Source organism: Trachymyrmex cornetzi, unplaced genomic scaffold (genome assembly GCF_001594075.2).
Source record: "Trachymyrmex cornetzi isolate Tcor2-1 unplaced genomic scaffold, Tcor1.1 scaffold225, whole genome shotgun sequence".
In the NCBI taxonomy this organism is placed as follows: Eukaryota; Metazoa; Arthropoda; class Insecta; order Hymenoptera; family Formicidae; genus Trachymyrmex; species Trachymyrmex cornetzi.
Genome location: NW_017296901.1, coordinates 1,436,792 through 1,460,059, shown reverse-complemented (window position 1 = coordinate 1,460,059; position 23,268 = coordinate 1,436,792). Strand labels below are relative to the sequence as shown.

Below are 23,268 nucleotides of genomic sequence, written 5' to 3'. Positions count from 1 at the left end.
TGCAGAGGGTGCAGATTAGCGAAGACGTCGCGACGCCCGTCGTCGACATCTGCATACTACCTCCAGCGACGGAACAAACAATTAGGACAGTACAAACCGAACGGGGCAATTAGATAGACTGACTACGTTTGAAAGCCGACTAAAAGGAATGATATATACGTGCGATAGACAAGAGGATTAATCGCCGGGAATAATCGGATTAAAGCGACGTATTGCACGCGCCCGACGCTTTCAAACGGTTTCCATCTACGAAATGCAGAGAGAAACCTCCTCCTTCTCCTCCTTCTCCTCCTCGCCATATTCGCTCTAGCCGCAAATCGGAAGTAAGTCCGCGGTACGATCACACGTGGCATTGAAAAATTGGAAACAGATTACGCGGATTTATTGTGACGTATCAAGTTTTGAGTCGCGAAGCGAAATAGAGCTGTAATCTGATAAAGAGAGGAAATTCAATGTATTTTAGCTTTCGTGTTATTCGTAAAATTATTATATAAAATAACGTTGAATTTTGAAATTTTGCTTTTACGTATTCACAAAAGAATATCGCAATAAAGTAGAGTTGAATTTTATATGTTTTTTTAGTTTTTCATGAGGAATATCCTTCTGTACGGGAATCGCGCATACGTGCGAACGTTTTGTATAACGCACGGATCGATTCGAAACATGCGCGTGCATAAAGTCGCGTAAATTAGCATTCGAGGCGAATTTCCGTCATAGCTGGGAAACAGAAAAGTTCCGTGCGGTATCAAACTTCCACGAATCTCGCATTTGTTCGGTAACGTTGTTGTAACAAACGCGCAGTTGATGCGGAAAATTGTTCCCTCGGAATAGGAGGATTATTCGTCCTGAAGAGATTTACCAAAGTCTTTGAATGAAACAATCAGTCGGCTGATTACGTACACTGAGCAAACGGATTAATTCTTCATTGTATTATGTTATTGTCGCTGCGATAATCTCGTGACAACTTGAAGTTGCGCAGCAGAACCGGTTGATAGTATAATATAACAATCGAACGGGCCCAAGGCTTCATTGAAAAGTAATTTTTCATGAGCTGATGGAGTTCCAGAGCTGACGGTGGATCTATTGGACTCACTCAGTTACAAATTTTTTTTTTATAAAAAAAGTCAAATAATTCAATTTTTTATATTACATTTGTAAATTTAGATTATTCTTATTGAAATGTATAACTATAGTAATCTATAGTTTTGTTATTTTAGTTTCTTAAAATTAATTAGTGCCTTTTAATTAACATACATTATAATAATTAATATAAATGTATCTTACAGATCCAGCGTCAGTAACTGTATTACAGAGCGGAGAGTTAATATATATTATTAAAAAATTTTTTAAATTTAATTTTAACATTAATTTAATTTAGTTTAAATAGGACGACGTATGGTAGACTCATAATTTCAGGTTTCAATTCAATTCCAACCATCATCCCATAAACGCCTTCTAAATTCGTAACTGCGTAAAGTGAAACACATTGTACTTATTCCTTATAATTTAGTTTAAATCGTATAATCGACATAGGAATCTATCTTATCCAAGTGTAGATTTAGATTAAATGAATTTGAGCACAAGAATTTTGGATATGCGCGTAGTGTAAAGGTATCTTTGTTATTATCCAGAGTGATCTATTGAAAGGGAGATGCTTTGAACGGCGTTTTGAACCCTTTTATGCAGAATGTGCGAGGATCAGCAGCGTGACGTGATGGTCCAGTAATTTGATCGATTGCAGCTGGTGGGTTTTATCTAACCGATATTGGATTATGGTTTGATCTCATTTCAAGCTTTCACTCAATGTGGGATCCTATCTCATTATACTATTAATGATTTTCCAGTGGTTTCGCAAGGGATAATGATATTCGTCGTATTTATACCATTGAGCGACAGGTTTGTGATATTGAAACTCTTAAGTGGATATTCTGGAATAGTTGTAATCCTTCCGATTCTTCAATTAGTAATTGATAACGTTTCGATTTTGTGCTGTCATTTTAATACAAAACACTAAGATTTTGATATTCGAATTAATTTTGCTATGTAAAATTACGCCAAAAACGTGTTATTATTTATTAAGTTAAGGTAGTACTTGCGCTCGGTGGCGATACCTCGCTCTCACCAGAGAGAGAAAACTTTCGATTGTGTGCCTGTCCAAGGTCCCCCATCTAGGCCCTATTCTTGAACAAAAATTGCATACGAAAATAGCAATTCCGTGCATGTACAATCGACCAATCACAGTCGAGAAACTATCATTTTTGTATGCGAAAATTATTCGTATGTGTTCAAGAATAGAGCCCTAGATAGACGTATACTAACTCTGCCAGATGCTCGTTGGCCGTTCCCTCTACTCCCCTTCCATCACTCCCTTCAGTCCGATCTCTCTATATGCCAAACAAAATCGAAAATGCATTCTTTTCGCGGCTCTATTTTCCTAATTAAACGGTCAAAAATTATGACCTTTTTTTACAATATCCATTTCATGTTCCTCCGTCGCGTGCTCGTTTTTTGTAACAGTCCTAAGAACGGTATGGATGCTGTAATTAAAAATCTGACGTTAACTTGAATTGCATATATACGTCATATGTTAAAATTGTACATTTTAATTGCAAGTATCTCAAAAACTAGACGGTCTATATGTTTCTAATTGTACACAAACATAGAGAGCATTTCAACTTACTAGTATTAAAAATTTTAGTACATTCGTAAAAAAGAAAACTACTTTAACGTAATTAATGTACACTCTCTGGATGAAAGATTCTCGTTTAAAAAAGAAGAGAACATAGAAGGAAATAGAAGGGTGCCGATTTTTGCGGTATATTTTTGGGAGATTACGATTAGAAGATTCTAGCTGTTTCTCTCGAGGCGAGATTCACGAGGGCGCCGCGCCACGCCATTCGTAGAGTTTCATCCAACTTTCTGCGGGACAACGTCGCCAGCAGCCGTGCTAGTTGGAAAGGGTAGTAGAGGGAGGCGGATGGCGAGAGGAGAACCGAGGGCCATCGTGATAAAACATCGGGAACTGGTGAAACTCCGGTGTAATCTTGCTGGCGATGTTTTACCGTGTGGGCTGGCACGTAAGGGGCCTCGGGGCTGCACCTATATTCACATACACAAATGTAAGTGTATATGTAAGGCCGCGCTGCATCGTAAAGTCCTGGGAGATATCGCGCCAACGATTTAGACCCTCGTTTTAGGAACTAAATTTCTGTGGGTCCTGACTCCGTCTCTTCGCCCCTCATTTCACCTTCCCTGCTTTCTTCGTCGCGTCGGTCCTAAAGCTTGGACCAATTCGAGCCAAGGATCGAGCCCTTTTGACGCGAAATCTCCGCGCTTCTTCTCGCCCCTTCTTGCTGTGTGTGATCCCCTACATCTCTTCGGTGACTATCACTGGCCAATCGCAAGCACGAGTGATTTATGAATCTGTCATTTAACCACCGGATGAAACACCACAGTAACTCGAGCAATTTTGCTACGCTGAAAAGAGCCAGATACGGATATCGTTATACGCGGCTTATATGTGGTTTAGAGCTCCGCCCAATTCAGCTCCGTCGCGTCGATGGAAGCATAATGCACTACGCTGGCTTTCATCATCTTCATTTTCGCGTAGCTTTTATCGTCGTCAAGTACAAAGCGTAAACTGATGTAGATGTAGTGGAAAATTATTTCTCTATATATAATTATAGTTATAAAAACAACGCATAATTTGACTAATAGATCATATCGCTTCTTTATCCACTTCAAAGAAGATATAACACAAAAAACGTGATTCTCGAGTTATTACCAATGATTCGAGTTAAGTAAACATGATCCTACCAATAACAAAAAAAGGAACTAACTTAACTTCATAAAATAATCAAAATAATCAAAATTGTTATAATAATAAATAAGTAAAAAAGGGTAATTTTTCAAAGGTAATTATTTAAGAGTTATAAAGCGAAAATAACATTTGATATATACATGTTAACCCCTCGTCTGCAATCCAGATCTTTTTTGGCATACTTTTTTGGTGAAATTTTACTCTGATTTCTCAGAAATAAAGGAGAGCGAAATCCAGTTTCCCATCCTATGTTTTAATATTTATTTGATAATGTAATAGAGAGAGAGATATTAAAAAGATGTAACCCTGAATTTTTCTATTTGTTTTAAAATCTTATAGAATAGTAAAAAGACTTGGATTACACAAAAAGGTTCAGATTATATCCTTTTGGCCCATATTATTTGATTGGTCAATAATTTTCTTTCAAGTTAAAAAAACAAATTTTTCCCTTTTCCGAGAAACTTAATTTTCTGTCGGCAATGTGAAATGTTTATTCTTCGCTCGCAACCTGAATCTTCCAATTTCAATGCAGATTTTTATATATTGTATTCCGAACTGTAAAATAAAAATCTGAAGAAATTCTTGCACACTTGTGAAAAAGTTTTAACACTGAATTTTTACTATCATAGGAGCTAAATTGCATTTTATTTATTGTTTAAAGATTTAAATTGATCTATACCAGAGAATTGAAATTTAAAAAAAAAAAAAAAAAAAAAAATCGATTGTGCCTTCAAGTCTAAAACATTGTCGGTGAAGGGATAATTTTCCGAGTTATGTCATTTTTTTAAGCAAGGGAGCAGTATATATTGGAATAATATTATTCTGTCGTGCTTTTGCTTTCCTTAGTCAGACGTTGTTTCATTCGAGCAGAATATTCCGCAAGAAGAATATTACGGTAATCGGCGATGAGATTGTAAATAATATGCGAATTAATGTTTGCAGATCCATTCTCCTGCAGGACGAGAGTACGAAATACGCGAGTGCGCGGGCACCGAGACGCGCGATGAAACCCCGCAAGATGGTGCACCCGCCATTTGGTCCTGGTGTTCTCGCTTTTCTTCTTTCGACTTTCTTGTTTGTTCGACTACGTACTACTATCCGAATCCTGGGATCCCTTCGATAGCACATGGCGCAAACTTTCGCTGACTTTCCGCTGTAGATAGGCAAGAATGGAGTTTCGCCCCGGGATGGGTGGTGGGTGTGGGTAAGTAAGTTTCTCGTCGTCTACGGAGAACGGCTGTCGAATGGATTTGCGACACGGCGGACCGTCTTAATCAACCGGGCACTGATCGATAAATCACCTATACGCTCCGCCGTGTAATGTCCGAATTTAATTTTGCCATCGGGCAGCTTGTGATCTATTCGGATGCAAATCGATAGACTAATTAAAACGATCTTCGATCCTGAGAGGAAATCTCTGAGCTGACGGAAACATTTTCCACAAACTGTTGACAAATTTTAACCTGATGATATTATAAATAAATACGAAATTAGAATAAGGCTATTAAGAGTCTAGCGGATGAGATAGTGCGCAGTTATATTTGATAAAATAATAAATAATTTATATAGAAAGTTAAACGTTTTGGCTCAAATTTAATCCTTCATTTCAGCAATATAGTGTTGAAACATAAAGATTTTATCTTCATAAATTAAATCTTTACATATTTCACATTATACTTTATACTACGTTTCTGAAAATGACTCAAATTTGGGTTCAAATATTTGACTTTCTAACGCGTATCAGTTAATTATTATTTTATCGAATGTGCGTAACTGCGCATCGTCGTTCACGCTAAATTCTTATTGGCTCTATTCTATAATATATTTATTTCAATTTTACGAGTTTATTTTACGTGCGAAAAAATATAATATTTTTTTATTTTTGCTATAAAAATGCAATATTTTTATTTATTTATGCTAAAAGAGTTGGTCTAGAATAAAAATAGTTTTAATTATTCGATGACATATCTATTATACAATAGCTGTCGAGACGAGATGAAATCTGCACGACTTATCTCTCAAGCTCTCTCAAATCGTGAGTCCGTAATATCGTTTACGTATACATCAAGGCCGCAGGCTTCTCATGAAGAAAAGAGAGAAAAGAAGAACGTTAGCGTATCGTAACATCACGACGATCGGGAACAAAGGGTGATGGCGACGAGGTGAGAGTGCTTAATTCGCGCGAGTGGCACGAGGTAGTGTACGTTCGCGGAATTCTTTCCGTTTCTTCTTCTTTTTTTTTTTCTTTCTCTTTCTACCCCTTTGCTTTCTTTTTATTGTGAAGGTGCGCTCGGAAGACTGTCGAGGAAAGAGAGCAAGGAGGCACGACCACCGGGTGGGAGCGGACGGAGGGAGGACGATGCACACAATGGGCGTTCTTCTGGAAGATTAAAGTGCAGCGGCGGCACCGCGTTGCGGAGCTGTGTCGGGCAGCGGCTCGCGTTAAAATTAAAATTGCTCGCAAAAACGTACGGAGAGCAAAGTGCGAGCTGTGGATGGAAGGATAAAAGAATGGGGTGGGAGGGAGAGGAGATCGGAAGTGTTGGCTTGTAATTTAAAAGCTTCTCGCTGTTTTTCGCACGGCCCTAAGGAAGCCATTAGGATCCCCGCGGGCGACCAGTAAGTAGAATAACCTGCAAAGTACATTGCCGGGGGCACGACTGACTCGTGATCGAGGAAGTCTCTCTGGTGACTTTGGAAATATTTTCGTTACTTCTTACGTTTACGGTGACGTTCGATTGTAGATCGACTTGCCACTTTGCCGAGACACAAAGGCGCCGAGGAATTGGAATCGTATAAAAAAGTCACGTTTTTTGTTCCATTTCTGATTCCAGTTTTACGCTTGAGAAGACGGACAAGTGGATGAAGCTAATGAGTTGTACAACAAAAGCGGACATTTATCATGTTTTAATATTGTTATTACTATCATTATTATTATTATTAATACTATTATTACAAGCACGATAGAATTCATTATTATATATACAACATAGTGAATTGTAAGCAATATTAAAAATAGAGAATTTTTTCCAAGTATAAATATTATACTGCATTATGTTCTGAAATAAATTTATACTTTCCGTTCGAGATCGTGTAAGTCAAGCCGTAAATTTGCTCGCGGTAGTTTTTTAGCCATTTCAAACTGTTACTGGCAAATAATTGTCGAGACGGCTCTTTTACAGGTCTTTTAATTCTCATTTCTGATAAGATTAAAAGTTTTTCTTTACTTTCGACTGCCCGCTAACGATCTCGCCGTCGATCGATAATACCTACCAAAGATATTACAACGAAGAGGTAACTTCGCCGTCTAAAGGAGTACAGAAAATTGAGAAAATTTTATGATACAAAAAACCAATTGTCATGAAACTTGACACAGATGTAATATGAGATAAAATACGAAGAAATCTAACCAAAACCGAATGGCTAAATGGATGGAGAATGGTAAAAAACCAAAAAATGGATCCGGTGGGTCGTGTGACGGCAGTGCCCCCCTTTGTCACTCGTACAATTTCATTTTGGTGATCGAATAACGTTATTCGTAAGCATTATTTGCCCTTGTTTGACATTTGATGAACAGTTTAACATTTTACAACAAGGAGATGAAATGATTCCATGAGCGTCGAGTAGAACGTACTTTAGTCGGGTATTTACTGAAATGAGATAGCAACATTTCGGCTGACACATGCCGTACTCAATATATAAACAAAAGATTTAAACAAAAAAATTTTAAAGCCATTCAATTTTGGTTAGATTTCTTCATATTTTATCTCATATTACATCTGCGTCAAGTTTCATGACGATTGGTTTTGTACCACAAAATTTTCCCAATTTTCTTCTACACTCTTTATGAAGCGTTATGTCAAAAAAGTAAGAGACAGTAGAAATTCATTCTCGCGTAAGAGTGCAATCATCGAAACATTGAGTGATGAAGGAGACTGACGGTTATACGACTGTGCAATATATTTGCGGGAATGTGATGTACGTGGGATGGGAGCAAAAAGGAAGGGAGACACGTTAAGCGGCTGTCAAGGAGCGAGAACGAAAAGACGAAAGAGAGGGTGGAAGCACGGAAGGGGTAGCGAAATTACCTCGAGCAGCATTGTATGCCTGCCGGAGGGCTGCAAGCACCTAATTAGCCACTCAAACACTGCCGCATAAAGTCGACTCTCTGTTATTAGAACGATATGTAAAACGAGGGTGTCTCCACACAGTACTGCAGGAGTACGGCTCTCAGTTTTTTTCGGACATCCAGGCTCGTTCTTTTTGATCCGACGCGACACGAAAATTTTTCTGGGAAATTCGTCGCGCCAGAGCTTTTTCTTGAGCCTGTTATACCGTTATCGTTACACTATTATCTTGAAACACGCAAAATTATTGTACGATATGAAACAATGATGGCCAAATCTAAATTATATCCGTAACATTTAGAATAAGTTAGAATTTATTGCGTTCCACATCATTTATAAAAAAGTTTTAAGTCACATATATCGTGATAATAGCGCTAATAAGTAGATACGTATAAATACTATACAACGATTTTTCTGACAATTTAAGTACAAGTTTTATAAAAACCTGTTAATAATGTATTGTCTAAATCTCATAGTGATAAATTTATTGCAAAATAAAATATGTGAAAAGACGAGAGAAATCAATAAGGAAATAACATGTTTTAATAAAATAAGAAAGGGGCTATCCAATAAATCTCCAATACACATAATTAAAAAGAGAAATTTAAAGTTGTGTAACGAAAAAGTAATTGCGATGTTAAAATAGGTCGTATAAGTTGTAACTGACGTCTTCCTAAGTAAGATATTTACGCATAGTTGTCATTGTCTGCCGATTTATCTATTGCACCCGATAGAAATCATCGTGCAATAATGTATTTAACGTTGAAATTAGTCAAAGCGAGACGTTGAAACATTTGGTCATGGTCGCTTTAAAACAATGAGGACATTGTTAAATTATTAAAATGATTTGCACAATTAATCGTTCAGCTAATTTAACTGTTTAATTGCTAATCGATTTATAAACTAGACTGAGGCTCGATTGACCGCGCAATTATAATACAAAATTACGTTTTACACAAGAACGTGCTAAGAGCGATTAGGTGTTATCTTCTTTTCGATGGAAAGAGAAAACGAGCGTATCAAGCATTTAACGCAATATTTTTTAAAGCTGTCAATGTTGCATATTCATCTCAGAAATATTTTATAAAAGTTGTTATAGATTTCTTACGAATTTGCTTATTCGGGGTGAACACTAAAAGATTACAAGGGATGGTTCTTCACATAAATTCAAGACGAAAACTTCACATGACCTAATAGCCGAAACTGCTAGTCTCCAAGATACAGGTGTATCTGTACTGCTCGAGCTATTCTGATGAACATACAAAGTTTTATCAAAATAACTCGAGTAGTTTTTGAAAGTTTTGGGGAAAAAAACGAAAATTTTTTTTCTCCAACTTCGACATCCTAAAGTATCTTTGAAACTGAGTCATTTCGGACAAATGGTTATATGAAATTTTAGTCTTCAATTTAGATGAGGAATTTACCCCTTAAAACCTTTTAGAATGTTTAGTATTACCCTGTATATAATGACTCGCGAAAAAAAATCGTACGAAAAGTCAAATTATTACGAATTTATTTGTATATCTTGTTTTACCACTCAAAAATTATGAAATGTTGATTTTTTAATCGATGTCCTTTTGCTTCTGTGTGTTTACTAATTCTGTGTTATAAAACGAAAAAATTTTTGAAATTGAGTTCTTTAATATTTCTTTCTCCAATATGACGTCTAGAGCTGTCACAATGTAATAATATTTGCTTGATATAAAAGCTTTGCAATCTATACTTATAACATTGTAGTCCACATGTATAGTAGTTTACATGAACAAACAACATCGAGTTCTTAGAATTAAACTTAAACACTTGATCGCTACAAAACTGTTATACAAATTTACGCGTATGTGTACGTGCGATATTGATGTAGGAACATGTAATGATGTACCAATGAGACGTAAACCATATGTGTGTAAACTATTGAGTCGATAAAACAGACCACTTTAGAATCCCATTAAACAGACATTTTTATTCCAATTTGTATACGACGGCTTTAAAATATGCACTGGTGCGTAGTGAGCACATCCAATAAAATTCGTTATAAAATGCTCGTCCCGCGGGAAAGTTGGGAGTTCCAAATTTAAATCCTGGTTAAGGTGATGCTCTTTGTCTCATAAGGTCTTCAGAGACACCAAAACTTTTGTACTTTACAGTGTTTTAAGATGCTTATTGACATCATTTTTAAATTGACGATCAATATAATTTGCGATGTTATTTCCAGCCTTAGTTTATAATACGTTTCAAGTCCGAAAAATCAATGCGCAGTTTATACAACTATACAATGTATTTGTAAATCTATATATGTGTATATATATATATTATTAGAGAATAAAAGTAATTTTGTAGCGATCAAATGTCCAAGTCTGATTCTAAAAATTCGACAGTGTTTGTTTATGTAAACTACTAGTCTGTGGAGTACAATTTCGTAAGTATAGGATTGCAAAGCTTTTATATCAAGCAAATATTATTAGGATGTTGACAGCTCTAGTTCTACTTCTAACGTCGTAACTTTCCTTATCGTTACTCTGTTATAATGACCATGATTTAGCGATGACGAATTTTTTTTATGACTGTAACGATAACGTCAGAATTGGAAAGTCATTCGATTGTAATTTGAAACGAGTTGGAAAAGTCACTCGATCGTTATTGAAAAAATTAACTCGACATTTGTAACTCATTAATTTATTTGAAACGAGGTAACGTCATTCGTTACAAATTATTTTTTTCAGTAAGTAAACACATGATGTAAGTGACTTTTTAAAATGATTTTCCCAACCTTAGTCGCAATTTCAGTGTTTAGTTAGTTATTATTAGTCATAAAAAATTATAAGGTAATTATCAAATTGTTATTATAAAAAGTAACGGAATAGTAACTTTTCTATTCCTAATTGAATATTATTAAGCACTAGATCCGATTTGACCAAAAATCAGATTCTTTCTTTTATTTGATTTATTCTTATCCATCTAATTTCCACTTATAATTGCCAATAAAATGTTAATTACGATTTTATTTATAAGGTTTTCCATCTGCATTCATCACAAATACTAAAAATTTTGCGGTGTCTTTTATGCGGTGTCAAAAATCAACATTAAACACGCGCACATTGTTCTCTCTTTCCCTTTCTTTAGCGATGTGCGGTCGTATCGACAGAATTAAATGGTGCGATAAGGGGAAAAGTTTCTGGTTATTAATTTTTCGTTACGCGCCAGGACAGTCCAGTCAGCCAGCCGGCACCGGTGATTTTCTACCGAAACTTTCCGTCTCACTACTTATCCCATAGGGACGAACGCAAAGTTGCAAAGTTTGTCGGTCATAATTGATGTCTCGTAAAAGGGAACGGCAGAAGAAGGTTCGGGAGATCGAAAAAAACCGTCGCACCGTGGAAAAGTTCCGACAGGATCCGTGCCTGCGTCGACGAAATCAATCGCGGTCGGATCGCTGAGCGACGTACGAATGGATGGAAATCTCGTGTTTGAAAATAAATAAATGACACGTATCGTGCGCGCGCGTTTTATCCCCGCCAAGCGTATTTTTAATATTAGGGTCGTCTAGAAGAAACGGTATGTAGTAAAAATTTAGTAGCGATAAGTTAAATTCATCGATTTAAATATTAATCACATTTCCTCGTTAGATGATATTAGTTAAATGAAATATTTATAAACATTAATTTAATCATATTTATTTCTATGAATATTGTTAATCATCAATAACACGTACACTTTTTTTAAAAATAATATTAGTTTAGTATCACGTAATATTATATAAAATGCGATATATAGGATAGGCCATTTTAATTATAATAATACAAATAGTTTTCTCCGAAATTGATAATGATATACGAAAGAATGTTTCAGATGAAAGTGGAACGACTTCGAGAGGGACGTATTTTGATTATGTTCTTTTTCTTCTAGATGGAGGCCGATTTAAAAAAAATATGAAGATTTTTTTGGAGCCTTCACTTTTTAAAATAAAATTATTTTGTTTAAGTATATATAAGGGCGAGTTTTTTAATTTATCTATTGTTCAATCGCATTGTGCATAAATGTAATTTTGTTTTGTAAAAGCTGCATTTGCGCATGATGCAATTAATCAACCGATTAATTAAAAAACTCGCCTTAGTATTATGGTACATATTGGCATAAAGTGTTAAATATCTCGCAAACTATTAATTTTTTAATATCTTTTATGAACAGAATAATAAATTGAATTAATTGACATATAGAATATACATAGTTGCTTCAAAAAAATATGTAGACAAACAGAACAGGAATTTTTTAAATAAGCAGCTATACGTGTTTTCTTTACACCAAATTGATTTCTTTGAATATTTTGTCCATAAAAGTATTAAGGGACGATTATAAAAAAAATTAATAGCGGTTTACGAGATATTTAATTACCACTATCAAAATGTACCAGGATAAAAAATAAAATATCCTATAAACTTGATATCTTCATCTTAATACTTTTATTACATATAGAATCATACTACGTAAAAAAATATACTTCCACTTTAAAAAGTGGAGGTGACTTTCATATGATGCCTTTCTTCGCCTAGAAGAAAAACAATCAACATGACCAAAATACGTTCCCTTTGAAACCGTTCCATTTTCATCAGAAACATTTTTCGTATTATTAATTTCGGAGAAAATTGATTGTATTGATTAAAATGGATTGCCCTGTATATCTGAATGATTTTGAATAGCATAAATGTGCAAATTATTGAGAGATATGTCGCAAGAGATATTTCGCGATTAAAAGTATTACATAATTTCGCTTTTTCGAATTGCGTGAATATTTAGTATATAATTTAAATTTGAATTTATATCTATCACAGGCTAAATCAAATTGGGAAATACTTTTGTTCGTTATGTGCACAAGCATGCAATAGGAATATGCAATCTATTAATATACAGAAAAAAAATGTTATTCTTAAATCAACCATAATATGCTCAAATTATATACATTATAATATATAAGCTTGTTTCAAAGACTTTAGTCTTGATTTAATTGAATTTCTGTTGATGTAAGATTTTCGACTAAGCAAGGCTTGAATCGAGTACGAAGTAATATTTGCATCAACACAAATTCAATCAAATCAAGACTAAAATCTTTGAAGCAAGATTACAATATTTTTACTTATACGAGTATATGAGCATATTATGATTGATTTAAGACTTTAGTCTTTTTCTTTATATGACGTAACATAAAGAATAATATATGTACACACACACGCACATACACACACGCGCGCATTATCATATATTGCCTTCACATTTTATTGTCTAGCCTGAAAATGATTATAATTTCTCAGATAATACAAAAATGATAAATTACGTGGACTTAATAAAGTAACGCATTACCACCACCTAATAGCCGAGTACTAATTAATGCGGTTTTAAGGAAAATTATAGTAATGAATTATGCTACGTCAAGACCACCATTTGCAACGAGACTAAAAGAGAGCAATCTAGACCGACCGCTCGTGTTTTTATCATCATCGTCCGAGATGAAATTTCGTTTATTTCTCAGATCAAAAGTAAAGCGCTTTGAGAATAATTATTCTTTAACACTTTGTGAGAATAATGCATCTCGATTATAAATGTATACAAGCAGGATAATCTCTCCTCCTTTTACTGCATAAAATCTGTAAGTATTTAATTTTATAGCTTGCCTTTATAATCGAATCTATTACAATAAAATAAATATATAATCTCTCCACACGTTAATACATAATAAAGTAGAAATTATCGTAACGTGTTTATTAAATGTAAAATTTATGTTGTACATATTTCATAGTCTGCAAAGAGAAAAGTTGATAAATTAAAAAAAACGATGGTGATTAAACATTGTGTTATAGATAAGCTCTTTGTTATAAATAATGAAATATTCTATCGTCTCTTGTAATCGGAAGATGCCTTGGAAATTTTGCTATTTAATGTCTGAAGGTATCTCTCGCGGGTAAAGGTTTCGAAAGAAAGCTCTACCAATGTCCTATCATACCAGCTGGACGACGCTGGAAATTCATCCAACTACCTATATCGATCTCAGATCTGAGATATTATAACTTGTGCGAGCGAGCACAAGAACGCGTGCGAACGCGATATCGACGAACTTTCCGAAAATCGTGGAGAGGCAATAACTCTGATAGAAAAACGACGGGATCGTTTCGTTTCGATGGAAGCCCTTCTTTCAGTCGATGCCGCGCGCGCGCCACGTGAGCCACCCCGATATCACTCGGACGACCAATTTAAAGTTATACGATTCGCCGGCCATTTTCGTGTTCCCGAGGGATGACAACGGCACCAGCGATGTTCGGATTTGGGAAAGTCGAAATGCGGTTTGACAGCTATTATCGTATCGGCTGTGTATTTCTATTGATAAAAGACCCGACTTGCGAATTTTTAAGATACGCTCTCTCGCTGTCGAGGCATGAGAGGTGTCCCAAATCCTAAATTAAATGTGAAATGTTGTATCGGAGGAATCTATTTCGAAAATAACGGAATTCCGAATTTGATATCACAAAAGGTCTTTTCTTATGTAACTTTTTCATCAATAAAGTCGCGAAGAAACATGTCAGGTAAAGGAAAGGTCAATCCATTATTTCGCTCGAAATCGAATTAGTTGTAAAAATAATAACCCAATATCTTGAAAGTTCAAAAAATAGTTAATTTATAAATATACTAAAAATAAAACAAAGAAAAATTTTTCAATACCTTAAAGAAGAACCTGATAACAAGTTATTTTAAGTGATTGAATATTACTGATACTAACGTAATTATTTTTACTTTTTGCAATAAATTAAGAATAATCGTGTAAGAGTCATTAAAATGCGATTATAATTGTTTAAGCAAATTTTTTCTTTCTAAGAGAGAAAGAAAGAAATATAAGAGAAAATTTTTCAAAATAATTACCGTTAATAATCGAATGTATTTATGACGAGAGCAAACCTTTTGAAATTTCCATATTACCGATATATTAAATTTATCCTTGATACGATAACGCTCATTATTCATGCCTGAAATAAAATTTTCTCATCTCGAACGGAGCTGGATTATGTTCCCAGAACTTTTAGGAAAATACGACTTTAGAATTACTAGGTGGAACTTACGAAACATCCCATTACACACTCATATACGCGAAACGCGGTGGTAATGCACTCGAAACTTTCACGAGATAAACGGCTTGCGGTATATTTTTATAACAATTTCTTTTTTAGCTTTCTCACTTTAACTTGAATTCTGGAAATAGTCATTTTAGAAGTGAGAGAGCACCGTTGGAGGGAAGGTCCTTATGTCTGACAATCGAATGAAAGCTTGCCGTCGTCGGAGACGGAATGTAAAAAGTTTCAAAGAGAGGAATTTCAATTTGTGTAATATCAGATATTTCGGATTCTCTGCTGTCCGGTGTAACAGAGAGGGGAGGGGGTTTAATCAATTAGTAGGTGGACGCGGGACACGACGGCGGGGCGCGAATAACTGCATGGCGAGGAAAAGTTTGGCGTGGAAACATGCCAATATCGGGGCGATCTTTCTCGTTCCTATTTTATCGCGATTGCCAATCATGAGACTCGAATGGGAAATTATGTCGAGCGAATAAAACGAAATATTAAGATGAACGATTCTAATTTCGCGCGCGCGCGCGCGGATGAAACTATAATTTCTCTAACGATAGCTCGGTACCGTTTCTTGTTTCGCGGACGCTTTCTAAGGCGCATTATTCAACGATGTCGCGACGTTGCACGCTGAAATGCTTCATTCAAGTTAAATACGCGTTTTAATTGCGCGGTTACCTCCTCCCTACGTTCCTTCTAAATTTTCGCAGGCGTGTACGCGCGCAATTCGTTCAATCGCGTTCATGCCTGGATGACTATGGGTACATTTTGCGTTTGACACATACATAGAATTATACATACTTAGATGTTGCGACTGTTACGTCACTCACGGTTGACAAACATCGCTTTCATGTCAATTCACAGTTAGTAACGCAACTGACAACTGCCGAGATCGGTTATTATTTTGCGCTCTTATTTTAATAGTAGTACATCTATCGGTCGGTTATATACATTTCAATAAATTTAATTTTAAAATTGCAGGAAAACACATGAGAATAAAGTTCTAATACGCTAATTAACATTAAATTCTCAGTATATATCGCTCACTTACAGACCCGACCGGGACAAAACATTTTTCGCCCGAAGCAAAAGAAACAAATGCACTCTATACATATATAGTACAGTAAGAAAAAAAATTTCTTTTACGGCATGTAAAAAATATACCGAAAAGAAAATATTAGTTCATAGTATTTAATATATTAGGGTAGGATTGGGTAATTATATGAGTATTGCAGGTAATATGAGTACTCTTTATATTTCTGCAATGATTGGTACTAGTAATGCACTGTTGTAAAAAGATGTATCTGTCTTCGCGACATTCCAAGATGCTGCGCAAAGTTTCAACTAAATTTATGTAATTCGGATATTTATCATATTAAAAATATGCAGCAGGTACGCGCGTTATTGTTTTATTTCTTATACATTTTTTCCCCTAACTTCATAAGGTCCCCAATCTACATTGAGATAAGATATTTTGTTCTGCGTGTTAATATTTGTAAAGTAAACAATATTGAGCCATTCTAACCTCACAAAGTCTCGAGACCATTATTGATTTATTAGATTTATTATAGATTTATTATAGTTTTTCGAATATAGGTATGCATGGTCGTAGATTTTGGTGTGCATAATAACATAGATATCTGTCGTAGAAATCCTGCCGCGTTATTCCGCGTATTAGTTAATGCTGAACATAAAGTTGTGCTTACGGCTCTCGGGCGAGGAGACGAGGGCTCAGACAATTTTATCTCGACACGTAACGATCAGGTTCATGGCGTGCAGGATAGTCAACGTATATCCGCGGAAATATCGTGAAATTTCTGTACGTCCGAGGTCTTGCAGTTTCTTGGTGCATATGCGGCCCCGCATGTACATACATACGTGCACACGAGCACATGTGTATGTACCTACGACGCGATGGCGACGGCGCGAGTGAGTGGAAAGGCGAAAAATACTTTTGGAATAAATTGTCGCGCAGGAATTCCACGGCGATGCTCCGAACGAGACGCTTGCTACGCTATGTAGCATGTATAAGCGAAGGGAGAATTTAAAAGGAAGGTTGGTTGGTTGGTTGGTTGGTTGGTCGGTCGGTCGGTCGGTCGGTTGGTCGCTCGGTTTCAACGGAGGGAACACACACCGGAGGGTACGGAGCGTCTCGTAAAAATGCAAACTTCTCGCGTCGCTTCGCGTCGCGTCGATGCCGGGTGCAATGTGAGAGTAGTCGAACCGGTCGTTGCGCGATCCGATGTTGTCGCTTCGCCTGCGCCACGTCCAAAAAGTTGGACGTGGATTGTGAAAACGGAAAGGAAGGAAAAAGACCGGCAACCGGGCGCGAGAGCGTGCACGTGCGGGAGGGAGGGGGAAAAAGAGGCGAAAGAAAAGTCAGACGACGGCAGTAAAGCCACCCTATGAGAGAAACTCACGGAAAGTTCGCTCTGTACGTCGTTGCAACGCGGGTGGTCGGGGGCTTGCTTTGGAGATGGAGGAGAGAAAAAAAAAGAAAGTGAAAAAAAAGAGGAGGGAGGGTAAGTGGACCGCGAAGGACATTTTCCTGATTTTTCGAGGGGAAGGAGGAGGAATCAGAAAAGCGGCTCTGGTTACTCCGAGTACAGTTACCGAGAATACAATATCACTCACGAATTCGGTGGTTCGGAAATATCGATACTTTTATCATCTCGAACCTTCCGTTCTTCCTTTCGCTCGTCTCTTTTTTTTCACTCATATTGTTTTAAATAATCTTCACTATCATACACTGTTTAAATTTCTGAAATTGCTAAATTGTTATTAATCTTTTATTTTAGTTAATATGCATAAAAATTAAATGTTAAGTTATATCTAATGTGTTCTACAACATGTACATATATATATACTTTTCTTTATTCTTACTACTTATTATTGATATACCGTTTAATTTGCTGAAATTACTAAACTGCTATTGATTCTTTATTTTAATTAAGGAGATGCTGGAGTTTGTTTTGTTTTACCGATGAAATGTGATTTAGTTTTCAAATGCACCAATCTTTTAAAGGGATCCTAAAGTAAAGAGTCCCAATTCCAAGAGAATCGCTGTTTTACCGACAAAACACATCTTTATATACTAGTACATATATATCAATGTCGCACGCGCACATGAACATAAACTTTTATATAACGATATCGTTTTAATTAGATGGCTAGTTTGTAACCTTCAATTTTCTAAGTATAGAATGCAAAAGTAAATGTTGTTACGACTTAAATAACGAGTTTTAGGCGCCATTTTAGATTAAAGAATGATAAAAAAGATTATAATTTCAAAAATTTTTTGTTCTCGACATAAATTCTAAACTGCAGACACGTATATATACATTAATACATATATTTTAATTCTGGAAAAGAATTTTCAAATCTGTAAAAATAATACCTATAATATATATGCGATATCGTTCTACAAAGATCATTGCAAAGATCAATCAGTAAAACAGATTTTAAGAATCTTAATTGCATTAATCCAAATGAAAAACATCCTTCTCAAAGTATAGATAAAAACAGTGCGTAGACAATTTCGTACGAAAAATGAAAAAAATCGAAAAATTATAATTTTATCATCGGCTTCCCATAGAGCAAAAAGGTCCAAGTTATATTACAGGAATAACCTAAAGGTATCGCAACGCGTCTGTGGTATATCCGTATGATATATTCGGGATGTTTCTGCTGTGTGGATTCTGCAGCCGACTCGTGACAACATGTGCTGCATATAAGAGTTTTAGACTTTGTACATTTGAAATAAGCTTAGATCGCACTAGAGATTACACGAAAGAACAATATTATGCTTGTAGAAATAAGCTAGGGGCTTTAATATAAAAGAAAGAATAATCTAAAATTTCATTTGTATATGCTATCGGTGTGAACAGCAAAATAGAGCAATATTTGTGTCTAGTACCGAATCTTGCAAGAGATGGTGTGTTGCAATATATTAAATGAGGACAGTAGTGACCGCCGTTCCAGCATTCCCTTAATACTCCGTACATGTAAAAAATTAAATGTAGAATTATATCTAACGTTTCCGAATTATTTTGTAATATTTTCTACAGCACACATGAAAATAATGCTTTCCTCTATTCTTTTTGATTGCCATGCACGATGATCAACGAGCGAGTCAAAGAGAGTGTATCGTCCTGCGTGGAATAAACGATGTTTGAGAACGCAGAATTGCTTCGGGCGAATCGAAGGTAGTAATAATCTTGGAAAGCAATTAGCAATCGAAGGGTCGACGAATACATCAGAAATCTGTTTCGAGTTGATTACTTTCTTGTAGACTGCTTTCGGTGTATCGTTCGGAGTGGTTTACCGCGTTCCTGGTTTGTTAATCGATCGATTGCAATCGACGAGAGAGTTAGAACGATCGTAATAATCGTTTTCGCCGTTAGCTATAGTGTCTGCAAAGGGGACAACCCTCACAACGATACTTCTTGTCAAAAGATGAGATAAATTTGTAAACCTCATCCTTCAGTCAGTTTCGGTTAACATCGAATGAAGTAATTGTTATTTAAATTCAATTCCATTTACTGACATCCTCAATGAACGTATCTGGATTCTCTTACATAAAGGTGCAACTAAATATTATCAATATAACAGCAAATCGTATTGATACAGATATAAATCGATAATCACGATATGAATTTTATAAGTCCTAATTTTCGAAAGATAGATAGTGGGTGGGTGGAAGAGAGGACAAACTCCAATTCAAAAGGAAACGAAGAGAGAAAGAAGAGAGATATAAATCGCTTGAAGCCAAACGGAGATGCGACATCGAAGGCTCTTAACGCCCTTCAAGAGTATTCATAATCTATCCCCTCGCGTACATCAAGTTATTCCGCTTTAGCAATGTAATGAAGAGGAAACGACGCGCGCTACTAACCTGAGGTGGATAGTGATCCGGTAGGGCACGCAGGGCTTCCCTATATGCCGACAGAGCTCTTTGTAATCTACCCTGATCGGCATACAGCGCGCCTAATTGAAGAAGGGCCTGCACCCTGGCCGCCTCGTGAGCCCTTTTGTCCTTCAAACCGGAGCCATCCAAGGATGCACCGGCGCGCAAAACCGCAGCTGCATCAGTGCCCCGTCCGACCGAAATCAACGCGGCTCCCAGATTCACATAAGCCTCTGCAAAGACAAATGATAAGGATTGTGAACATGCGGTAGAGAGAGATCGTCGATATTCGGAGGATTTAACCTTGGATTTAGTCTACGCCTGTAGACTAAATCCGAGGTTAATGTTTACAGAACACATATTTTCTTACTCTTTAAACTTGTATAATATATTCTTGTATTATATATTTTTGTATACATATTGCTCTTATCTCAAGAGTGACACAACTGAAAAAATTAACAATATTAAAAAATTTCTTAGGATCGTACATATAATTACACAACAAATAGGGAATAAATAACATGGCCTTTAAACGGTCAAGCTCGTCAAGCTGAATCTATGCTTAAGTAATTTGATGTGAATTTATATACTACATATAGTCATTTAAATTGCGCGCCGAATTGATTTCTTGGTCTTGAAACCTAACTGAACTATAGTAGTAATATTACAAATTATTAAGGGGATGCTGGAGTGACATTGCAGGTGGATAAAAATTTCCAAATTTACTGAATGAAATAAAAAATCCTTTTACAGGATTAAAGTAGAAGCAAAATTGGGAGATGCTGCAGTGGATTTTATACTAAATTAAAAAAAAAAGTTAAAAACTTACATTTTTTCAACTCGTAGAGCTGTCACCTGACGTAAATGTTTCCTTAATACAAAAGTTTTATAGCTCGTATGGACAAAACAACAGTGCAGCACCCGTGGTATTACGTGCACAAACAATAGTGGTGAGTTTACAGAACTAAGATTAAAAGCTTAAAAAAAAGATTTATATCGATCTGCAAATAAAATGTATATGAATACTGAGCGAAACTCAGGATGGTAAACAAAGCAGTAATTATGTTTAGCAGTAGATGCTCGAGCTTGCAAGAGATGGCGTTGCAATATGTTAGATAAAAGAAAAGAAGAATGAATTAAAGACGTCACTATTATCGACTTTTTTAAATTTGGAATTAAAAAAATTCTGTACCATCGACATCAATCAAGTTCGGCCGCGTCAGTCTAGCATCCCCTTAAATTGATTAGTAATTTAATAATTTGATGCTGATAGGCATTATTACACAAGCATTATATAAGATCTCTTAAAAAGATCTTATATAATGCTGAATAACACATATTAAAATATTATATAAATAATCTTATTGCGAAAAATATTACCTCGACTCAAAAAATATTATCTTAAAAAATTAAATTCTTCAGGAAAAGGGAAAAATTATTTTTCAATTTGATAGAAAGTTACTGGCTAATTAAATAATTAAACATGTATTCGTAGCATAATCAAATGTCATTTTTGTTTCACAATTCTGAAAACCCCACCTTATTTTGATGTCAATATTTTTTATGAAATTAAGCCAGATTATTTTGATGATTGAAAAAGGATAATATTTAACATATTTATAGTAATAATAACTCTTAATAATAATAACTGGAAAATTACATTTTTGTAGTTGTGTCACTTGTAAAGTTAGAAAGCGATACGTCTAAATGTAAATATAAATTATATTCGAATACGAGAGAGAGAGAGAGAGAGAGAGAGAGAGAGAAAATTATTATATACAATTAATATTATATGCAAATATAAATTATTATATAATTTAAGCATATTCGTGTTTACATGTAAGTATATAAGTATCTCTTTTTATATATTGTATTAAAAAAAAAAAAAAAAAATTGAAAACAGAAATGTGTAACATTTTCTAATATATCTGTAAACTCTAAAATTATTAAACGACTTTAAGTAAAGCTTTAAGACAATAGAAAGAATAAGGAATAAGGAGTTGAAACTTATCAGAAATCGGATACACCGAAATACATAGTTTCTGATAAGCGCTAAAATCGTTATTTCTTATTCTTTCTATTGTATCTGCGTCCTTAAAGTTATCATTATGCAATCCAAGATAATACATTAAATTGTACATGCCAAAAATGTTAGACATATACAAGAACGAATAATGAAAAGTCGGATGACTGGCGCTTAGGTGGATTTTGGAGAATAGTTTCATAAGCCAAAAAGATTATGGACCAAGTCCCGTCTTGGCGGAAGCTTTAGATGTGGCATTTCGTTTTCTCGACACCTTTATTTCTAACTTTAATTAAAAAAGTCCTTTCGAGGGGACTAACTTTTCTAGGCGTTGGGATTGGAATAAGCGCTTTGTCTCTCAAGTAAAATTGCCATAATCTCTTGCAGGCAAAGACGATAAGGGAGATTATGTATAGGAAAACTTTTATTTTATATATATAAAAGAAGGTACAGCTAAGTTTTTTTACAGATTTTACTTCCAAATTTACACATTTATTTGTCAATCTTCTTATAAGAGTAAATGATGAAAACTGTTTCAATTAGAAAAATCAAACTTTACATTAATTTAAAAGTATCCGAAATAATTTTATTATGAGACTTTTCTTATCGACACTCGACTGTTTTACAATTTTCTCACAGAAATAAAATACAGAGACAAATATAGTGCAAAAATAAAGAAACGCGTAATTTAACGAGAACAAGAAAGGAAACAATAATCTTCATCGCATTGTACTTTGAGACTTCGGTAAACGAGAGGAAAAGTGGCAATGAAAAATAGTGGGCCGTAAAAGCCGGACCGTACCTATAGGTTCGCATTTAGTCTACGTGAAAACTTATTACACTCGGAACGCTCGGATACCACCTGTTACCATTTATCTCCCGAGCACGCTCGCGCGTTCTTACTTCTTCCTTGTTGATGAATTTCGATCTCCTCACGAATACCATCTCATCGATTTTAACAATTGTCTGTAACGCGTGCGGGATGAAAATTATAACACCGTTTAGACAGCTTTGATTAACAAAAACTATGCCAATTATCGCGGCCAAAAGTTCAGGCGCGTCGGAATGATGATCTCCAGGTCGAGATTTGCGTTTTGTGTATTCCTTGAAAAAATCTAGTTGTGTGTATAATATGATGAAAATTTAAGTAATACGTTATGTGTCTTTTTACTATTTTTTATTATTTCAACTCAAGTATAATAGTATTTTCAATTATTTTTCAAAAATATTCTTATTGAAGGTCTTCGTATTCCAATCCAAGTAATGGCAGCTTTAATTTTCCGTCAAAA

At 35.3% G+C, this 23,268-nt stretch overlaps 1 protein-coding gene across 3 annotated transcripts in view; it reads right to left on the bottom strand.

The window, feature by feature from the left end:
* The window catches only part of Tmtc2 (Transmembrane O-mannosyltransferase targeting cadherins 2), a 286,435-nt gene that overhangs the window by 10,851 nt on the left and 252,316 nt on the right, over positions 1-23,268 (bottom strand). For all 3 annotated transcript variants that reach the window (XM_018506510.1, XM_018506512.1, XM_018506511.1), the window contains exon 7: positions 19,945-20,189. In XM_018506510.1, coding sequence (XP_018362012.1) covers positions 19,945-20,189 — 245 coding nt within the window. The remainder of the gene's footprint in view (positions 1-19,944; positions 20,190-23,268) is intronic.